At 41.8% G+C, this 17,620-nt stretch overlaps 1 protein-coding gene across 1 annotated transcript in view; it reads left to right on the top strand.

The window, feature by feature from the left end:
- Positions 1-17,620, top strand: part of LOC309553526 (carbohydrate sulfotransferase 1-like) — a 172,251-nt gene that overhangs the window by 135,699 nt on the left and 18,932 nt on the right. Inside the window, exon 2 of the mRNA XM_082254773.1 lies at positions 2,753-2,935. Within this exon, the coding sequence (XP_082110899.1) occupies positions 2,791-2,935 (145 nt within the window). The 5' untranslated portion in view covers positions 2,753-2,790. The remainder of the gene's footprint in view (positions 1-2,752; positions 2,936-17,620) is intronic.

Genomic DNA, 17,620 nt, shown 5'->3' with positions numbered 1-17,620 from the left:
GCGTTTTTTACCGCGATTTTACCGCGATTTTTACCGCGATTTTACCGCGATTTTTTCAGGCGTTTTTCATTGACATCTATCAAAAACGCTGGTAATCAGCCCAAAAAGAAGCTCATGTACTTTTTTCAGCTACAGGTGTTTTGCAAAACGCCCAGATGTGAACAGGGGCCATTTAAATGAATGGGGTTTTACTTGTTGGGCGTTTTGGAAGCGTTTCTTTTGAGCGTTTTTGGAGCTGAAAACGCCCAGGTGTGAATGGAGCCTTATTCAAAGGAGAAGCATGCTTTGCAAATACTTTAGCAATAGACTCCCACTCATTGTCTCTGGCCCAGATAGGTAAACTGCACATTTCCTTCTGGACACCAGAAACCTCTGCAGCCTTGCTTTTCCTAAACAGCTTACGCAGCATTTTTTACCTAGCACAAGCTACACAACACACCACAGAAAACAAACAGGTCTGTTTCAGTTGAATTTATAGCGCAAATCGCGGACGAGCCCCCAAAATTTTTTGCGTGCGTTTCTAGCAACGTTACTTTGCGGTACAACCAAGGAAACTTAGACCTTTGTGGTGTGTAAATGTGCTTTACTATGCAAAAACAATCTGTACATACAAAACTATTACAATATTTAGGAGCATAATACAAGACTAGCAGATACAGATAAAGATAAAGCAAATATACTTAGCAAAAGAAGTTTGTAGCCATGGAGTCTCATTCCAATGCACATGGCTCAGGGAAGTCAGGTTTAGCTTCTTGCTTCATAGATGTTCCGTTTGAGACTGCCTTCTTGCAGCCTTGAGCAGTCATTTAGACTTGTGATTAAGGAATATACCATCCCCCCAAACCAACACCATTTGTCCTGTGGACAAAAGGACTGTTTATCCATTGTACAGTGACTTTGAAGGGGGGGGGGTTAGGCTTGGCCAAACTTCCTTCCAAAATCTTTACAAAAGAAAGGTATCATTTAGTGAGCCACTGTCAAATATGCAACTTCCACAACAGCTATATAGGCAAATTGCCTCATATAAAGTCCCAATCTGTGTTTTACACTGCATCCACCAAGGGGTTGGAGGTGTATGCTTCTCAGCTGGTCGTTTTCAGTTTGTACCATCTTAAGAACATTGCTATTAGAGCATTGAGATACTATACCCGTTGTGGATGGAGGTGGGTTGGGGGAAGTTTGGGCTGCTCCCTCTCACCTGCCTCCTATCCATCCATTAGCAGCCATGTGCTCCCAGAGTGGAGACACTTAAATTTAAAAGTGTTAGGACTGCAGATAAAACAGGGTGCCATGTCGTGGCTCTGCAGCTTACACATGCGTTTGCAAATGCGTGTCAACTAAACCCCTGTTCTTTATTTATATCATGAGACAGGTCTACTTGGTTGGTGGCAGACTGGAGGGTGAGTACATCAGACTGGAGGCTGGCTGGCTTCCATGCACCTCTCTTAATCCTTTTCAATTCATTTTCTATGATGTCGTTTCATTACTTTGTTACTATCGTTTTATTGCTATGCTGGTTTTCTAGAAACAGTTTTTTTGGGGATATTTACTTGTTTTTTATCATTCTAGTATCATATTATCTACTATCAACTTTGTAACACATCATGTTTACTCCTTATTGCATACATCAATAAATGTGATATTTTTTGCTTTACCAGCCTTGTCATGTCATGTCTCTCACTCAAAGTCCCAACCTTTCTTTTATTCCATTTGATATTAGGGATGGAGGCGCACGGTCAATCCCACCGTGCGCTTCATTCAAAGTCCTGCCCTTCCCCCCTCTTATAGCATTGTGTGTTAATTGACACTATACATATTGTTGGGTTTTATCCAGACTGCACAGGTAGAGGGTATTTACTCTATTTTTAAGTATTACAGAGTGCTGGAGCGAGTGCTACACAAAGAAGGCTTTTTATCTTAATGCATAAGAATGCATTAATATAAAAAAAAAATCTTCTGCCTTTACAACTCCTTTAAGGAAACCCATTCATTATGAATAAGCTGTCAAAGGACCACGATTGATAAAAAAAAGTGCATGACACGTTTTTTTCAAAATGCATCATAACGCATGCTGTGCACATTGTTGTGCGCCAAGGTGTGCACTCTACTGTGTCATTCATGAATGGCTTTGCAATGCACTGCTCATGGAACAAGTGCATTGCCATGCCTTGTGGCAATATACGTAAACACATTTATTTTAGCACACATTGGCACAACACAAATATGAGAAAGGGCTCAAGAGAAACATTCTGAGGAGGACAGAGATGACCCTTGCAATCTGCTACTCCTTCACTGTCCAATCACAGGCTAGGGCAGGGGAAATTACAAAACTGCACTGCTTTACTGCTGCAGTGAAACGTCAGGTAATTTTGAAATCCGATTACAAGCTAAAGAGCCTGAGTGAGAGTATATGTATCTCAACTGTGAATTTAGTTGTTTAGGTTTAAAGTACAGCTCCACCAAAATTCAAAGACAGAATGGGTAGACTAGGGCAACAAGGACAATGAGAAAAGTAATATTTCAGCCATCCTTCTGTGTGACGTCTCCTAGACCCAAAGCTCCCTTTTCTGGAACCTACACCTGTAACAAACGTCTATGATTTATTACTTGCATTAAATTCTAATCTGCCCTCTTGGTCCATTTTTATCGATTTTCTTAGGTGAAAAGTCAGAGACCTCTTTCAATTTGTATTAGTGTGAAGATATGTGATGCACTTTAAAGTAATGGTTTGTGATCTCTGTATGTCGCACAGGAACGCTGGACATCAAACTGAAGCTATGTAAATTCTGAATGATGGAGTGTTCATGGAAAGTCCTTGTGCTGCTAGTTTTTACATCGCTGGGCATTCAATACACAGCCATCAAGTCTCTCAGGACAACCATGATGTCATCGTGTGCCAACACGATGGCAGAGAACCGATGTGGGCACCTAAAAGGTGAGAAGATCACTTTGCGTCTTTTCTCAACAAATCAACTTTGCTATTGGGTGAACATTTCATTCTAAAGGGTCTAGGATCCAGCGATCTTTCAATTATATATTAAAGTGTATTTAAGGGAGAAGTATGGCCAAATCTTTTTTGGTCATATATAAAGACAACGTAAGGTTTAGTTGGACTATAAAGGCTAGAAAGGAGTACTCACAAGCAATGTATAAAAAGCAAACATTTCTTTCACATGGATTTAAAAAGAAAGATAGATGCCAACATGCGTCTTCTCATATATTGCACGTTCCCACAAATACAAGTCGTGGCTATAAGGTAGGTACTATAAATTGGTTCCTCAGAGGCCAACATGTTTCGCTACAACTTTTTGCTTCCTCTGAACTTTGGGACCCCGGAATAGTACTTTCTACAGCAAAAGAGTAAATCATTAGTTTCTAAATACATCATATCGTTTTTAAACATAATTCATATGACCGCAGCTTTGTATTGAGTATATATGAGACACCCACCTCAGAGCCAACCAACATCAGTGTCGGCTACCCACAAAGGGCGCTGGGGTGTACAGAAAAAGGCTGACCGGAGAGATCCTATCACATAAAAAAATTATATATCATATTTCCATATCCACTGTTTCCCATCTCAAAAATGGCCTACATATTTAACTCTTACTTGTTTGGTAGCTAACCGGAGTCAGCTCTACTTTCACATTGTATATTCAGAGAAGCCAGAAGGTAGGTATCGTATATCCCACATGAGTACTGTAGGGGCATGGATTCCCTGTAAAAGGTTATTCGATGTCAGTAATCATTATAAGCCCATATATTTTTATACACAGCCTAATAACATATCTCCATACCTTAATATGCTTCCAAATATATTTATCCTTTAGAGGAGAGAAAAAGATTGTCCCTCCACTTTAAACTTTCTTAATAGTATTTGTCCCCTTAATGTATTCCAGAGATAAGACTATAATCCTTCCACTCTATAAAACTCTGGTCCGACCACATCTGGAGTACTCTGTCCAGTTCTGGTCACCAGTCCTCAGGAGGGATGTGTTGGACCTGGAGAGAGTCCTGAGAAGGGCAACTAAAATAATTAGGGGATTGGAGGACCTTAATTATGAAGAGCGTCTGCAATCGCTTGATTTATTCTCCCTGGAGAAGAGACGCCTGAGGGGGGACATGATAGCAATTTATAAATATCTCAATGGTGATCTCAGCATAGAAAAAAAGCTATTCAGTCCAAAGGATTGCATGAGGACTCGGGGGCATACAATGCGATTGGAGGAGAAGCATTTTAACCTCAGGCAACGTGGGGGGTTCTTTATTGTTAGGGCTACAAGATTGTGGAATTCTCTACCACAAGAGGTGGTTTCTGCGGGAGGTATGGTGGCTTTCAAAAGACTCTTAGACGTACATCTCAAGGAGAAAAACATTCAGGGGTATGAGAGATGATTACAGCCACACACACCTACACAGGTTGAACTGGATGGACTATGGTCTTTATTCAACCTCACCTACTATGTAACTATGTAAGAGTGTATACCCTATCAATCCTCCGTCCAGGATCCGGGTGGGATTAGAAACAATGCTCAACAATACATGAAGAGTAGATAGGGAAAGTAGAGATGGATATATCTGCTCATTACCTGTGCGTCTCTGCTTTGCTGTGATCTCTCCAGTCACCTGGCGCAGTAACGCCATGTTAGTCTCTTAAATACACCCCCTCCACCCGGCAATGGCGCCAACTTCCGGCAGCATCTCAGTTGGGATGGCTGCCGTGTCATCCCAACGCTCCAGCGCAATCGCGTCGCCTGTTGTGCTGGCGTGACCGTGTCAGGCGCACTGGGCTGTTGGGTGGAAAGGAACGTTCCCATGCATAGCATCACCGCGAAAATTACCATCACAGCCAGCTTCTGGCCCTATGACATAAATACCGTTAACGATTGTGGGAGAGCTCTTTCTAGGAGTCAACATAGGAGCACTACCAAATGCCTGTGACCAGGCAGCCAAAGCAAATCCATACCTGTGCAAGAGTTGGGTGTCACATTTCCATTATCGTTATACCAAAAAATAAAAAACAAAAACCACATTCTTTTCTGTTGTGCACATAAAGCAAACACTTCTATTGTTACAGTGTTTTTGTTTCTGGTCCAGAGAGAATCATAGGAGAATAATATGACACCCTATATCTACAAATGTGTCTATGTACGTATAAAGAGTGCCAGTGGAGAACAATAAATAAATAAACCCAGAATTGTCGGGCCCGTAAAGATATTACCTTAATGGAAGGGCTTAAAGCTTAATACATCATTCAAGCCCGGTGGTATTGTGACTGTAAGGTTATAAATCCATTTGGCTTCTTTTAATAGGACTTGAGGGTCTATGCCCCCCCCCCCCTCTAGTGTCCTTAGGGATTCCAAGACTGTGAATTGAATTACAGTTTCATGAAAATGAGGTCGTGTTCAGACGTGGCCCCCTAAAGGGGTATTGATTTGGCCATTACTGGTGTACAAAATATGATCCAATATTCTTTTCCATAAGGGTCTAATAGTTTTCCCTACATGGAAAGCTCCACATACACAGAGCATAAGGTAAACTACCCCTTTTGTTTGACAGGTGACCTGTTGATGTACCGTCTCATTCTGCCATTGGGTAATCTGAAGGATGATCCCTCCAGAATCCAAGGGCAGAATGAGCAAACTCCACATCTAAACAGGCCTGGCTGATCTTGTGGAGTCGTCCATGGTCTCGAATAATGACTGGCTACCAGTCTGTCTCACAGAGAAGTGGGTCGTCGAAATACTATTTCCGGGCTATCACCAATATATTTGCATAATGTGGGGTAATTTTTCAAAAGATTCCAATTTTTTTGGATTATGTTTCCAATTTGTACATGTTGATTGGATGTGATGATAATTCTTGTTGTATCCCCGTTCTTTTTATGTTTTGGGTCTTTATTAAACAACAAATTGTGTCTAGTTTGTGCTATGGCTCTATTATATGCCTTCATTAATGTTGTTCTACTGTAGCCTCTAACTAACAATCGATCCCATCGTTTTTTAGCTTCATTTTTAAACATCTCGTCATTGGAGCAATTACATCTCAATCTCAAATATTGAGAGTATGGCATACTCCTAATTAAGATTGTGGATGTGCGCTTTTAGCGTGTAGGATCGTATTCCCTGCTGTCGGTTTCCTAAAATGGGGGGTCTCTACTGTCCCATCTCGTTGAATGAATATTGTCATATCCAAAAATGTTCTCATTACTGTAAGACATTTTGAATTTGAGGTTATTAACCTCTAATTTAGTAAAAAATGCCTGAAACTCATGAACAGAGCCCGACTATAAAATGAGGACATCATCGATGTACCTAAACCATCTTAGAATCTGGTCTAGGTACATTGCGAGGTCCTCATTAGCAAATAATTCATGTTCCCATCCCCCCCCAGGTGCAGGTTCGCATAGGAAGGGGCATAACTGGTGCCCATAGCTACTCCCTACAGCTGGATGAAATGGGAACCGTCAAAAGTGAACATGTTATGTTCCAAAATGTTTTGCAAGAGATCCAAAATAAATTTGTTGTACGCATCGCAATTTGGTCGTCTTTCACTGAGGAATTTGGTTACTGTGCTAATACCTGTATTATGTGGTATTGATGAATATAGTGCGTCAATATCTATCGCTGCCAGTAGACATCCCGATGGGAGGACAACACCTTTTAAATCTCTTAATAAATCAGGGGTGTTTTGGACATATGATGGTAAACCGTAACATGTGGGCGTAGATGTTGGTCCACTAATCTACTAGCTGGTTTAGTGTATGATCCTATTTCTGAGATAATCAGTATGCCTGGGGGGGGGGGGGGGTTCTGCATGTTTTTATAGGTTTTAGGGAGGGCATAGAATGTTGGGGTGCATAGGTGTTGTACTCTAATATAATCATATATGTCCTTATCAATAGTACCATTTCTATATGCCTCACCAATTAACGTTATAAATTCATTTTGAAATCTCACCATTCTTTCTTCTGTAATAGGTTTATATCATTGTCAGTTTTTTAATATATCCCAACACATGTTCCTGTCTTGTAATGTATCCATAATTACAATATTCCCACCCTTGTCCGATGGTTTGATAATTATCTGGGAGGTATTGCTCAGTTTCTCAATTGCTTGCCTTTGATTAGTATTAAGGTTATTCTCACCCCTTATTTGTGTGGGAATCGATATTATCGATATTATATAGTCATATTTTTGTCTTTAAACTTCTCTTGTCTTTCTTTGTCGAAAATAAATGTATATGTCAGTCGTCATGCAAACAGGTTCAAGTCCTTAATGATATCAAAGTGTGTTGTATTCGTTTTAGGACAAAAGCTAAGTCCACGACATAGGACTTCTACTTCGTCCGGGGAAAGTGTGTAAGATGATAAATCGGATTATTTAGTCCGGGGAAAGTGTGTAAGATGATAAAATTGATTATTTCAAATTGGGAATGGTCATTATCCAGTAGTCCAAGTTGCCTGCTTTGTTCATGTCTTCTTTTAGACTCTCTTCTAAAAAAAGAGTTGTCATTTGTTGTTGGTTCTTTAGGTTTTGTGTTATTTTTTTAATTTTTTTTTTAACGACCGCACCTGCCGTGGCCGGTGATATAATTTTATTGGTCATCTGTGAATCTGTGGGTGTGACCTTTAGTGAAGTGTCTGTGTAGCTGGTATCGGAGTACCTCTAGTGACAGTATTGGGTGTGTTACTTTAATCCTGATCAATCTGTGACTTTGATAACAATACAGAAGTATTCAATGAAGACACCACACCTGTGTGAATAGAGTGAGAAGATAAAGAACCCTCCACCATTCTCTATTTATCAGTACCACCGTGCTCGTCATCAGTTTTGTTTCTTTTCCTTCGATTCCGTGTTCCTAATAGTGTATGGCTAGAGGGGTTGAGAAACATGAGAAATGTGAGATACATTTGAATCAGATTTACTGTCTGTTTCTTTAGCATAGTTATATCTTTGTCTATTACATCTATTCCCTTTCTGATTTCTGATTTGGGGCCAGATATACGCATCCCCCCCCCCCCCCAAAAGCCATTTTAACCCTCGAGAATTTATTCTCTTTTTTCTGTATGAGATGCCTAGTATATCCCCCTAAATATTCTTTTATTTCCTTCTCTTTTGATTTGAAACTACTGTGGGAGCATGTCTGGTCGTTTTCCATATAACCTTTATTGATTTCATCATCCACCACCACAATCTGCTGATTGTAGCATTGTATAAGCAATTCCATCATTTTTAAATTCATCTCCCACAGCACTTTGAAATCTGTATTGACCTCCCACACATTTGGAAATACTTGTACCCTCGAACCCTTAGGGTTAATGTCCTCATTGATGTACCTTTTAAAATATTTGACATGGCAAAATAAGTTGGCTTTACGTTCAAGCCTTTTTTTTGTAGTTCCTGAGCAATCACCTTTGCTTCAAATTCCCCTCCCTGAAGTCCTTAATATTCCTTTTGGATACGTAACATAAAGCCCTCCCAATCTGTATCTGTAGCCAACCAACATCAGTGCCAGCTACCCACAAAGGCCGCTGGGGTGAACAGGAAAAGGCTGACCGGAGAGATCCTATCACATAAAAACTTATATATCATATTTCCATATCCACTGTTCCCCATCTCAAAAATAGCCTACATATTAAACTATTACTTTTTGGTAGCTAACCGGAGTCAGCTCCACTTTCACTTTTTTGGTCATACTTTTCTTTTGCTCTCCTGTGACCCAGAATCAGCTGACAGCAGGTTCCGACATCAAAAGCAGCTCCGGGCTCTGGAAGAATCCTGACAGTCCACCCAGATGCCTGATCCCCAGCTGGCTCAGCTTTTCAACAGGCCACTGAGAGCCTGACCCAGCCCCCACCCCCTCCACAGTCTGCCTCTCTAGTGAGAGCTGGAGGAGCAGAGCGAAGAGTAGTGACTGACCGTCACCACCCTTTTCTTCAGGAAGACCAAGAACTGAGCGATCAGTGGTCGTGTGATCATCCTCAGTTCTCGGACTTTCAGCGCACAGTTGCAGTATCAGACCAATGCTGCAGCAGTGAGGCAAGTATAGATGTTTGTTTTTCTTTGTATTCCCACATTTCTCCTTTAAAGCCAGAATCCTGTCAGCTTTTTATTCTGTTTCTATTAGGGCTCATTCACATGGGCAACAGTAAAAGTAGGCAGTTGAACTGCGATTTTTACGGGCCCCCAGCTGTCCATCTAAATACAACCATGTTATGGTCGCGATGCATTCAAGTGATTGAGGCTGCTCCGCAACTGCAGTATAACCAGATCACATATACAGTGCCTTGAAAAAGTATTCATACCCCTTAAAATTTTCCACATTTTGTCATGTTACAACCTAAAACGTAAATGTATTTTATTGGAATTGTATGTGATAGACCAACACAAAGTGGCACATTATTGTGAAGTGGAAGGAAAATGATAAATGGTTTTCAAATATTTTTACAAATAAATATCTGAAAAGCATGGTGTGCATTTGCATTTAACCCCTTTGGGTCAATTCTTTGTAGAACATCCTTTCGCTGCAATTACAGCTTTTTGGGGATGTCTCTACCAGCTTTGCACATCTAGAGAGTGACATCTTGCCACAGATTCTCAATTGGATTTAGGTCTGGACTTTGACTAGGCCATTCTAACACATGAATATGCTTTGATCTAAACCGGGGATATGCAAATTGTGCCCCTCCAGATTGGGCTCCAATCATCTTACCATCAGCTCTGCCCAGCTTCCCTGTACCTGCTGAAGAAAAGTATCCCCACACCATGATGCTACCACCATCATGTTTTACACGATGGGGATGGTGTGTTCAGGGTGATGTGCAATTTTAGTTTTCCACCACACAAAGCGTTTTGCTTTTAGGCCTAAAAGTTCAACTTTGGTCTCATCTGACCAGAGCACCTTCTTCCACATGTTTGCTGTGTCCCCCACATGGCTTCTCGCAAACTACAAATAGGACTTTTTATGGCTTTCTTTCAACAATAGCTTTCTTCTTGCCACTCTTCCATAAAGACCAGATTTGTGGAGTGTCCGTGACTAATAGTTGTCCTGTGGACAGATTCTCCCACCAGAGCTGTGGATCTCTGCAGCTCCTCCATAGTTACTATGGACCTCTTGGCTGCTTCTCAGATTAATGCTTTGCTTGCCCGCCTGTCAGTTTTGGTGGACGGCCATGTCTTGGTAGGTTTGCAGTTGTGCCATACTCTTTCCATTTTTGGATGATAGATTTAACAGTGCTCCGTGAGATGTTTAAAGCCTGTAATATTTTTTTATAACCTAACCCTGCTTTAAACTTCTCCAGACGGTGAGGAGAGGACATACCTGCCAAACACCTCTGAAAAGCAATCCAACGTGAATCACTTTTTATAGGAGCGGCCAGCACTGCCATACATGTGAACAAGTCCTTAGGGAGATTCACACTCTATCTTACACTAGGGGAACAATAGGTTTTGATGACAGTTAGGATAGCATTACCCTAGGAAGTGAAGGGAAATCTACCTAATTGGACACAGATTGCCAAAAAAAAGCCTGGGTGACAGCAAGGTTGCTTCCATAGATACAGTGAGGACATTTGGAGTATACACATAGGGACAAGTAATGTGTTATTTGCTGGATTATCAGGTGAAAATAAAGGGGGGGGGGAGGCAGCCACACCTTTACCCGGTTGCCGACCGCCGCACGACTATATACTGCGGCGGTCAGCCCCGGCCAGGCAGAGTGACGTATCGGTACGTCACTCGCCTGTCACTGACTTGCGAGCCTATCGCGGGCGGGCGCGCGCCCGCCGAGGCGCGCGCCCGCCGCGGCTCGTTCACAGGCAAGTCAGTGCGTGTGACCGGCGGACTCGATGTCCGCCAGTCACACTGCGATCGCTCCTGTGAAGGGAGAAAGACAGAGCAGCTTGTGTAAACAAGCTGCCTGTCAGTTCTCCCTGTGTAAAAGTAAAGATCTGACCGTTCTACTATGTAGAACGGTTGATCTTTGCTTTTACACCAATAGCAATGTCCCTACACAGTAGAAAGCACGCCCCTAGGACACACTTAACCCCTCCCTGTCCAATAAAGTTAACCCCTTCCCTGCCAGTGTCATTTTTGCAGTAACAGTGCATATGTATAGCACTGATTACTGCAGTAATGTCACTGGTAACCCCAAAAGTGTCAAAAATGTCAGTCAAGGGTCCGATCTGTCCGCCGCAATGTCGCAGTACCGAAAAAAAAATCGCAGATCGCCGCCATTACGCGTTAAAAAAAAAACCACCAAAAATGACAAAAATCTTTCTCTTTGTTAGTAAACGCGATAACTTTTGCGCAAACCAATCAAAATACGCTTTTTGCGATTTTTTTTACCAAACATAGGTAGCATAAAACAAATTGGCCGAAAAATGTTAAAAAATTTTGATTTTTACTTTTTTTTTTGGGGAATTTCATATAAAAAAATGTGAAAAATATTGTTATTTTTGCAAAATTTACGCTCTTTTTTTGTTTATAGCGCGTGATCAAAAAATCGCACAGGTGATCAAATACCACCAAAAGAAAGCTCTGTTTGTGGGAAAAAAAGGACGTCAAATTCGTTTAGGTACAGCGTCGCACGACCGCGCAATTGTCCGTTAAAGTCACGCAGTAAAAAATCGCAAAAAAACCCCTGGTCCTTTAGCAGCCAAATCCTCCGGGGCTTAAGTGGTTAAGGATAATAAGCTGCAGTATATACACTATATTATCAATAGTATTGGGACGCCGGCCTTTACACATGAACTTTAATGGCATCCCAGTCTTAGTCCGTAGGGTTCAATATTGAGTTGGCTCACCCTTTGCACCTATAATAGCTTCAACTCTTCTGGGAAGGCTGTCCAAAAGGTTTAGGTATCTATGGGAATGTTGGACCATTCTTCCAGAAGCGCATTTGTGAGGTTAGGCACTGATGTTGACGAGAAGGCCTAGCTCACAGTCTCTGCTCTAATTCATCCCAAAGGTGTTTTATCGGGTTGAGGTCAGGACTCTGTGCAGGCCAGTCAAGTTCTTCCACCCCAAACTTGCTCATTCATGTCCTTATAGACCTTGCTTGGTGCACTGGTCCAAATCATTTGGTGGAAGGGATTATGGTGTGGGGTTATTTTTCAGGGGTTGGACTTGGCCTTATAGATGCAATGAAGGAAACTCTTAAGGTGTCAGCATAGCAAGACATTTTAGACAATTTCATGCTCCTAACTTTGTGGGAACAGTTTGGGGATGGCCCCTTCCTGTTCCAACAAGACTGCGCACCAGTGCAGAAAGCAAGGTCAATAAAGACACGGATGAGTGAGTTTGGGGTGGAGGAACTTGACTGCCCTGCACACAGTCCTGACCTCAATCCGATAGAACACCTTTGGGATGAATTACAGAGAGACAGTGAGCCAGGCCTTCTCGTCCAACGTCAGTGCCTGACCTCACTAATGCGGTTCCGGAAGAACGGTCAAACATTCCCACAGACACACTCCTAAACCTTGCGGACAACCTTCCCAGAAGAGTAGAAGCTGTTATAACTGCAAAGGGTGGGCCAACTCAATATTGAACCCTACGGACTAAGACTGGGATGCCATTAAAGTTCATACTTTTGACAATATAGACCGGCCTAGGAGGGCATTAATCAGAGAGGCAGCACAGAGACCTAAGGTAACCCTGGAGGAGCTGCAGAGTTCCACAGCAGAGACCGGAGTATCTGTACATAGAACGACAATAAGCTGTACGCTCCATAGAGTTGCCAGAAGAAAGCCATTACTTTCAGCAAAACAAAATGGCACATTTTGAGTTAGCGAAAAGGCATGTGTGAGACTCCCAAAATGTATGGAGGAAGGTGAGACTAAAATTGAACTTTTCGGCCATCAAAGAAAAAGCTATGTCTGTCGCAAACCCAACACATCACATCACCCACAGTGAAACATGGTGGTGGCAGCACCATGCTGTAGGGATGTTTTTTAGTAGCTGGGACTGGGAAACTGGTCAGAGTTGAGGGAAAGATGGATGGTGCTAAATACAGGGATATTATTGAGCAAAACCTCTAACACTGTGTGCGTGATTTAAGGCTAGGACAGAGGTTCACCTTCCAGCAGGACAATGGCCCCAAACACACTGCTAAAGCAACACTTGAGTGAAGTAAGGGAAAACCAGTAAATGTGTTGGAATTGCTTAGTCAAAGCCCAGACCTCAATCCAATAGAAAATCTGCGGTCAGACTTAAAGACTGCTGTTCGCAAGTGAAAACCATCCAACTTGAAGGAGCTGGAGCAGTTTTGCAAGGAGGAATGGGCAAAAATCCCAGTGGTAAGATGTGCCAAGCTCATAGAGACTTATCCAAAGCGACTTCGAGCTGTGATTGCCGCAAAAGGTGGCTCTACAAAGTATTGACTTTAGGGGGTGAATAGTTATGCACATTGACATTTTCTGTTATTTTGTCCTATTTGGTGTTTGCTTCACAAAAAAAAAAAAAAAATCTTCAAAGTTGTGGGCATGTTCTGTAAATTAAATGATGCAAATCCTCAAACAATCCATGTTAATTCCAGGTTGTGAGGCAACAAAACACGAATACTTTTGCAAGGCAATGTATTTATATACAGTACTGTGTAAATGTTTTAGGCAGGTGTGAAGAAATTATGTAAGGTAAGAATGCTTTCAAAAATATAAATTTTAATTGTGTAGTTTTTATCAATTTATAAAATGCAAACAGAAGAAAAAATCTAAATCAAATCAATATTTGGTGTGACTACCCTTTAGCTTCAAACCAACATCAGTTCCTACATTTGCAGACTTTGTACACTTGCACAAGATTTTGTAGGATAAGAGTCAGGCGTATGATTAACCAATTATACCAGGTAGGTGCTAATGACCATTAATTTCATATGTAGGTAGAGACATAGTCATTAACTGTAACAGAAACAGCTGTGTAGGAGGCATAAAACAGGGTGAGGAACAGATAAACTCTGCTACTAAGGTGAGGTTGTGGAAGACCGTTTCATGTCACAGGTCATACACCATGGCAAGACTGAGCAGAGCAACAAGACATAAGGTAATTATACTGCATCAGCAAGGTCTCTACCAGACAAAGATTTCAAAGCAGACTGGGTTTTCAAGATGTGCTGTTTAAGCTCTTTTAAAGAAGCACAAAAAATGGGCAACATTGAGGACCATAGACACAGTGGTCGACCAAGGAAACTTAATGCAGCAGATGAAAGACACATCATGCTTACTTCCTTTCAACACTGGAAAATGTCCAGCAGTGCCATCAACACAGAACTGGTGGAAACCAGTGGGACCCAGGTACACCCATCTACTATCTAGAGAAGTCTGGCCAGAAGTGGTCTAAATTGAAGGATTGTGGCCAAAAAGCCATAACTCCAAAAAGGAAACAAGGCTAAATGATTCAACTATCCACATAAACATAGGAACTGGGGCGCAGAAAAATGGCAGCAGGGGCTCTCAACTGATGAGTCAAAATGTAAAAGATTTGACTGTAGCAGGAGGTAGTTTATTCACTAAAGAGCTGAAGAGCAGTACAATAACGAGTGTCTGCAGGCAATAGTGAAGCATGGTGGAGGTTCCATGCAACTTTGGGGCTGCATTTCTGTAAATGGATTTAGAGATTTTGTCAGAATCAGTAGTGTCCTCAATGCTGGGGAATGCAGGCAGATACTTACGTATCCATCATGCCATACCATCAGGGAGGCGTGGGATTGGCCCCAAATTTATTCTGCAGCAGGACAACGACACTAAACATAAAGCCAATGTTATTAAGAACTATCTTCAGCCTAAAGAAAAACAAGGAGTCCTGGAAGCGACGGCTTGGCCCCCATAAAGCCCTAATCTCAACATCATCAAGTCTGTCTGGGACTACATGAAGAAACAGAAGGATTTAAGGCAGCCTGCATCCACAAAAGATCTGTGATTAGTTCTCCGAGATGTTTGGAACAACCTACCTACCGAGTTCCTTCACAAACTGTGTGTAAGTGTACCTAGAAGAATTGATGCTGTTTTGAAGGCAAAGGGGGGGGGGGCGGGGGGATGGCACACCAAATATGGATTTAATTTGGATTTCTCTTCTGTTCATTTACTTTCCAATGCGTTAGTTGGTGTAAAGAAAAAAAAAAAAAAACTATTTACACTTTCTATTCTGAAAGCAGTCTTCATTTGCAGGATTTTTTCACACCTGCCTAAAATTTTTGCACAGCAATATATATATATACACACACACACACACACACACACATATACATATACATATACATATATATATATATATATATATATATGACTTTTATTCCTTTGAACATTTAAAACATTTTCCACTCCAGTTTCTTTCTTTTCCCAAGTGTTGTTATCTCTACAGATCATTGCGATTTTATAAGCTCCGCTCGACACCCATCATCCTAGCGCCCAGCACACCTATTTCCACAAACAATTGTACAGGCATCTATTTGACACATCTGATTGATATCTGCAGCATTGCTCCTGCCGTGTCCACTTGCTATAGTGATGCTTTGTTCCTATTTAAGCAGTTAGTGTTTTGAACAGTCGCAGTAACTGTCAGCAGTTTGGGACGCTATCTTACTGCTGTCACAGATACTCATATATACTGATTTATCAAAGATGTGTGTAAACAGCTGGAGATTGGCCCATTCAGCTGAAATTGCTACCTTTGCAAAAAAGAAAAAAGAAAATGGATCTAATGACCAAGTACTGTAATGTGCGTGGATGATGCATAGCGCTTGTTAGACAGATAGGGGAAAAAATGACAGCTTGTTTTTAGTGTGAAGTTACAAGGCAAAAGTAGCAAAAAAGCAATAATAAATTGCAGCGGAACCGCTTACCTGCAAAGTTAAGACATATATGAAGAGACTGCCAAAAGATCTGTAAATGAAGGAACATAAATACCCATACCTCCTGTGATGTATGTATATACAGTAAATCAACAGATACAGTGCTTAACAGATATATTTAACCGCTTACCAACCACCGCACGACTATTTACTGCGGCAGTCAGCCCCTCACAGGCAAAGCGACGTAGGGCTACGTCGCTAGCCTGTGAGGCTCTAGGTAACGAGTGCGCGCCGCCGGAGACCCGCTCCCGCGCAGTCACGGACCCCCCGCACGTGTGCCCGGCGGACCCGATGTCCGCCGGGCACTCACGATCGTCCGTTAGAGCGGGAGAAAGGCGGGCGGCTGATGTAAACACAGCCGCCTGTCATTCTCCCCTGTGTAAGAATGGAGATCAGACGGTTCTACTATGTAGGACCGTTGATCTCTGTTCTTACACTAGTAGCCACAGCCAATCACAGTTAGAAACACGCCCCTAGGACACACTTAACCCCTCCCTCTCCAATACATTTAACTCCTTCACTGCCAGTGTCATTTTTACAGTAACAGTGCATATGTATAGCACTGATTACTGCAGTAATGTCACTGGTAACCCCAAAAGTGTCAAAAATGTCAGCCAAGGGTCTGATCTGTTCGCCGCAATGTCGCAGTCCCGCAAAAAAAAAATCGCAGTTCGCCGCCATTACTCATTTAAAAAAAAAACAACAAAAATGACAAAAATCTTTCGCTTTGTTAGTAAACGCGATAACTTTTGCGCAAACCAATCAAAATATGCTTTTTTTTTTACCAAACATATGTAGCATAAAACAAATTGGCCGAAAATTTTAAAAAATTTTGATTTTTACATTTTTTTTTTGGGAATTTCATATAAAAAAATGTGAAAAATATTGTTATTTTTGCAAAATTGACGCATTTTTTTGTTTATAGCGCATGATCAAAAAATCGCACAGGTGATCAAATACCACCAAAAGATAGCTCTGTTTGTGGGAAAAAAAAGGACGTCAAATTTGTTTAGGTACAGCGTCGCACGACCGCGCAATTGTCCGTTAAAGCCACGCAGTGCCGAATCGCAAAATAGGCCCTGTCAGGAAGGGGGTAAAATCTTCCGGGGCTTAAGTGGTTAAAAAAAAAAAAAAACCTCATATCAAATGATGCTAAAGCAAAACACCAGGTTAAACAAAACCTTTGCAGTGGTTCAATGTCAAAGAAAAAGATCCATAAGCTGCACATCATGAAGCAGACCCATGTGCATGGGGTGAGATAAATGGCAGCCTCAGCCCTGACTTCAGCCAGGCCACACCCCCAATGTGTTTCACTCCGCTCCTCAGCGCTTAATCATGGAGGATAAGAGTTTTGAGCATAAGTGGGTGTTTATAAGAGCATCATTGGCTGTCATGTGATAGAAATGGATGACACACAGGTGCTCATGCAAGCAATCAAGTGGATAAAAATGGCCACAAACATCAATATTGCTTTACAGCAGATATACACTAGCCAGCCACTTTATTAGATACACCTGTTTAATTGCTTGGTAACACAAATTGCTAATCAGCCAATCACGTGGCAGCAACTCAATGCATTTAGGCATCTAGACATGGTAAGAGATGACTAGCTGAGGTTCAAACTGAGCATCAGAAAGGGGATTTAAAGCGAAGTTCCACCCAAAAGTGGAACTTCCACTTATTTGCTTCCTCCCCCCTCCGGTGCCACATTTGGAACCTTTCAGGGGGGAGGGGGGAACAGGTGCCTGTTTTTGACAGGTACCCTTCCCCACTT

This window comes from Pelophylax lessonae (assembly GCF_965119305.1).
Source record: "Pelophylax lessonae genome assembly, chromosome: 4".
NCBI lineage: Eukaryota > Metazoa > Chordata > Amphibia > Anura > Ranidae > Pelophylax > Pelophylax lessonae.
The sequence above is the reverse complement of the archived record's forward strand: the minus strand, read 5'-3'. Positions and strand labels throughout refer to the sequence as shown.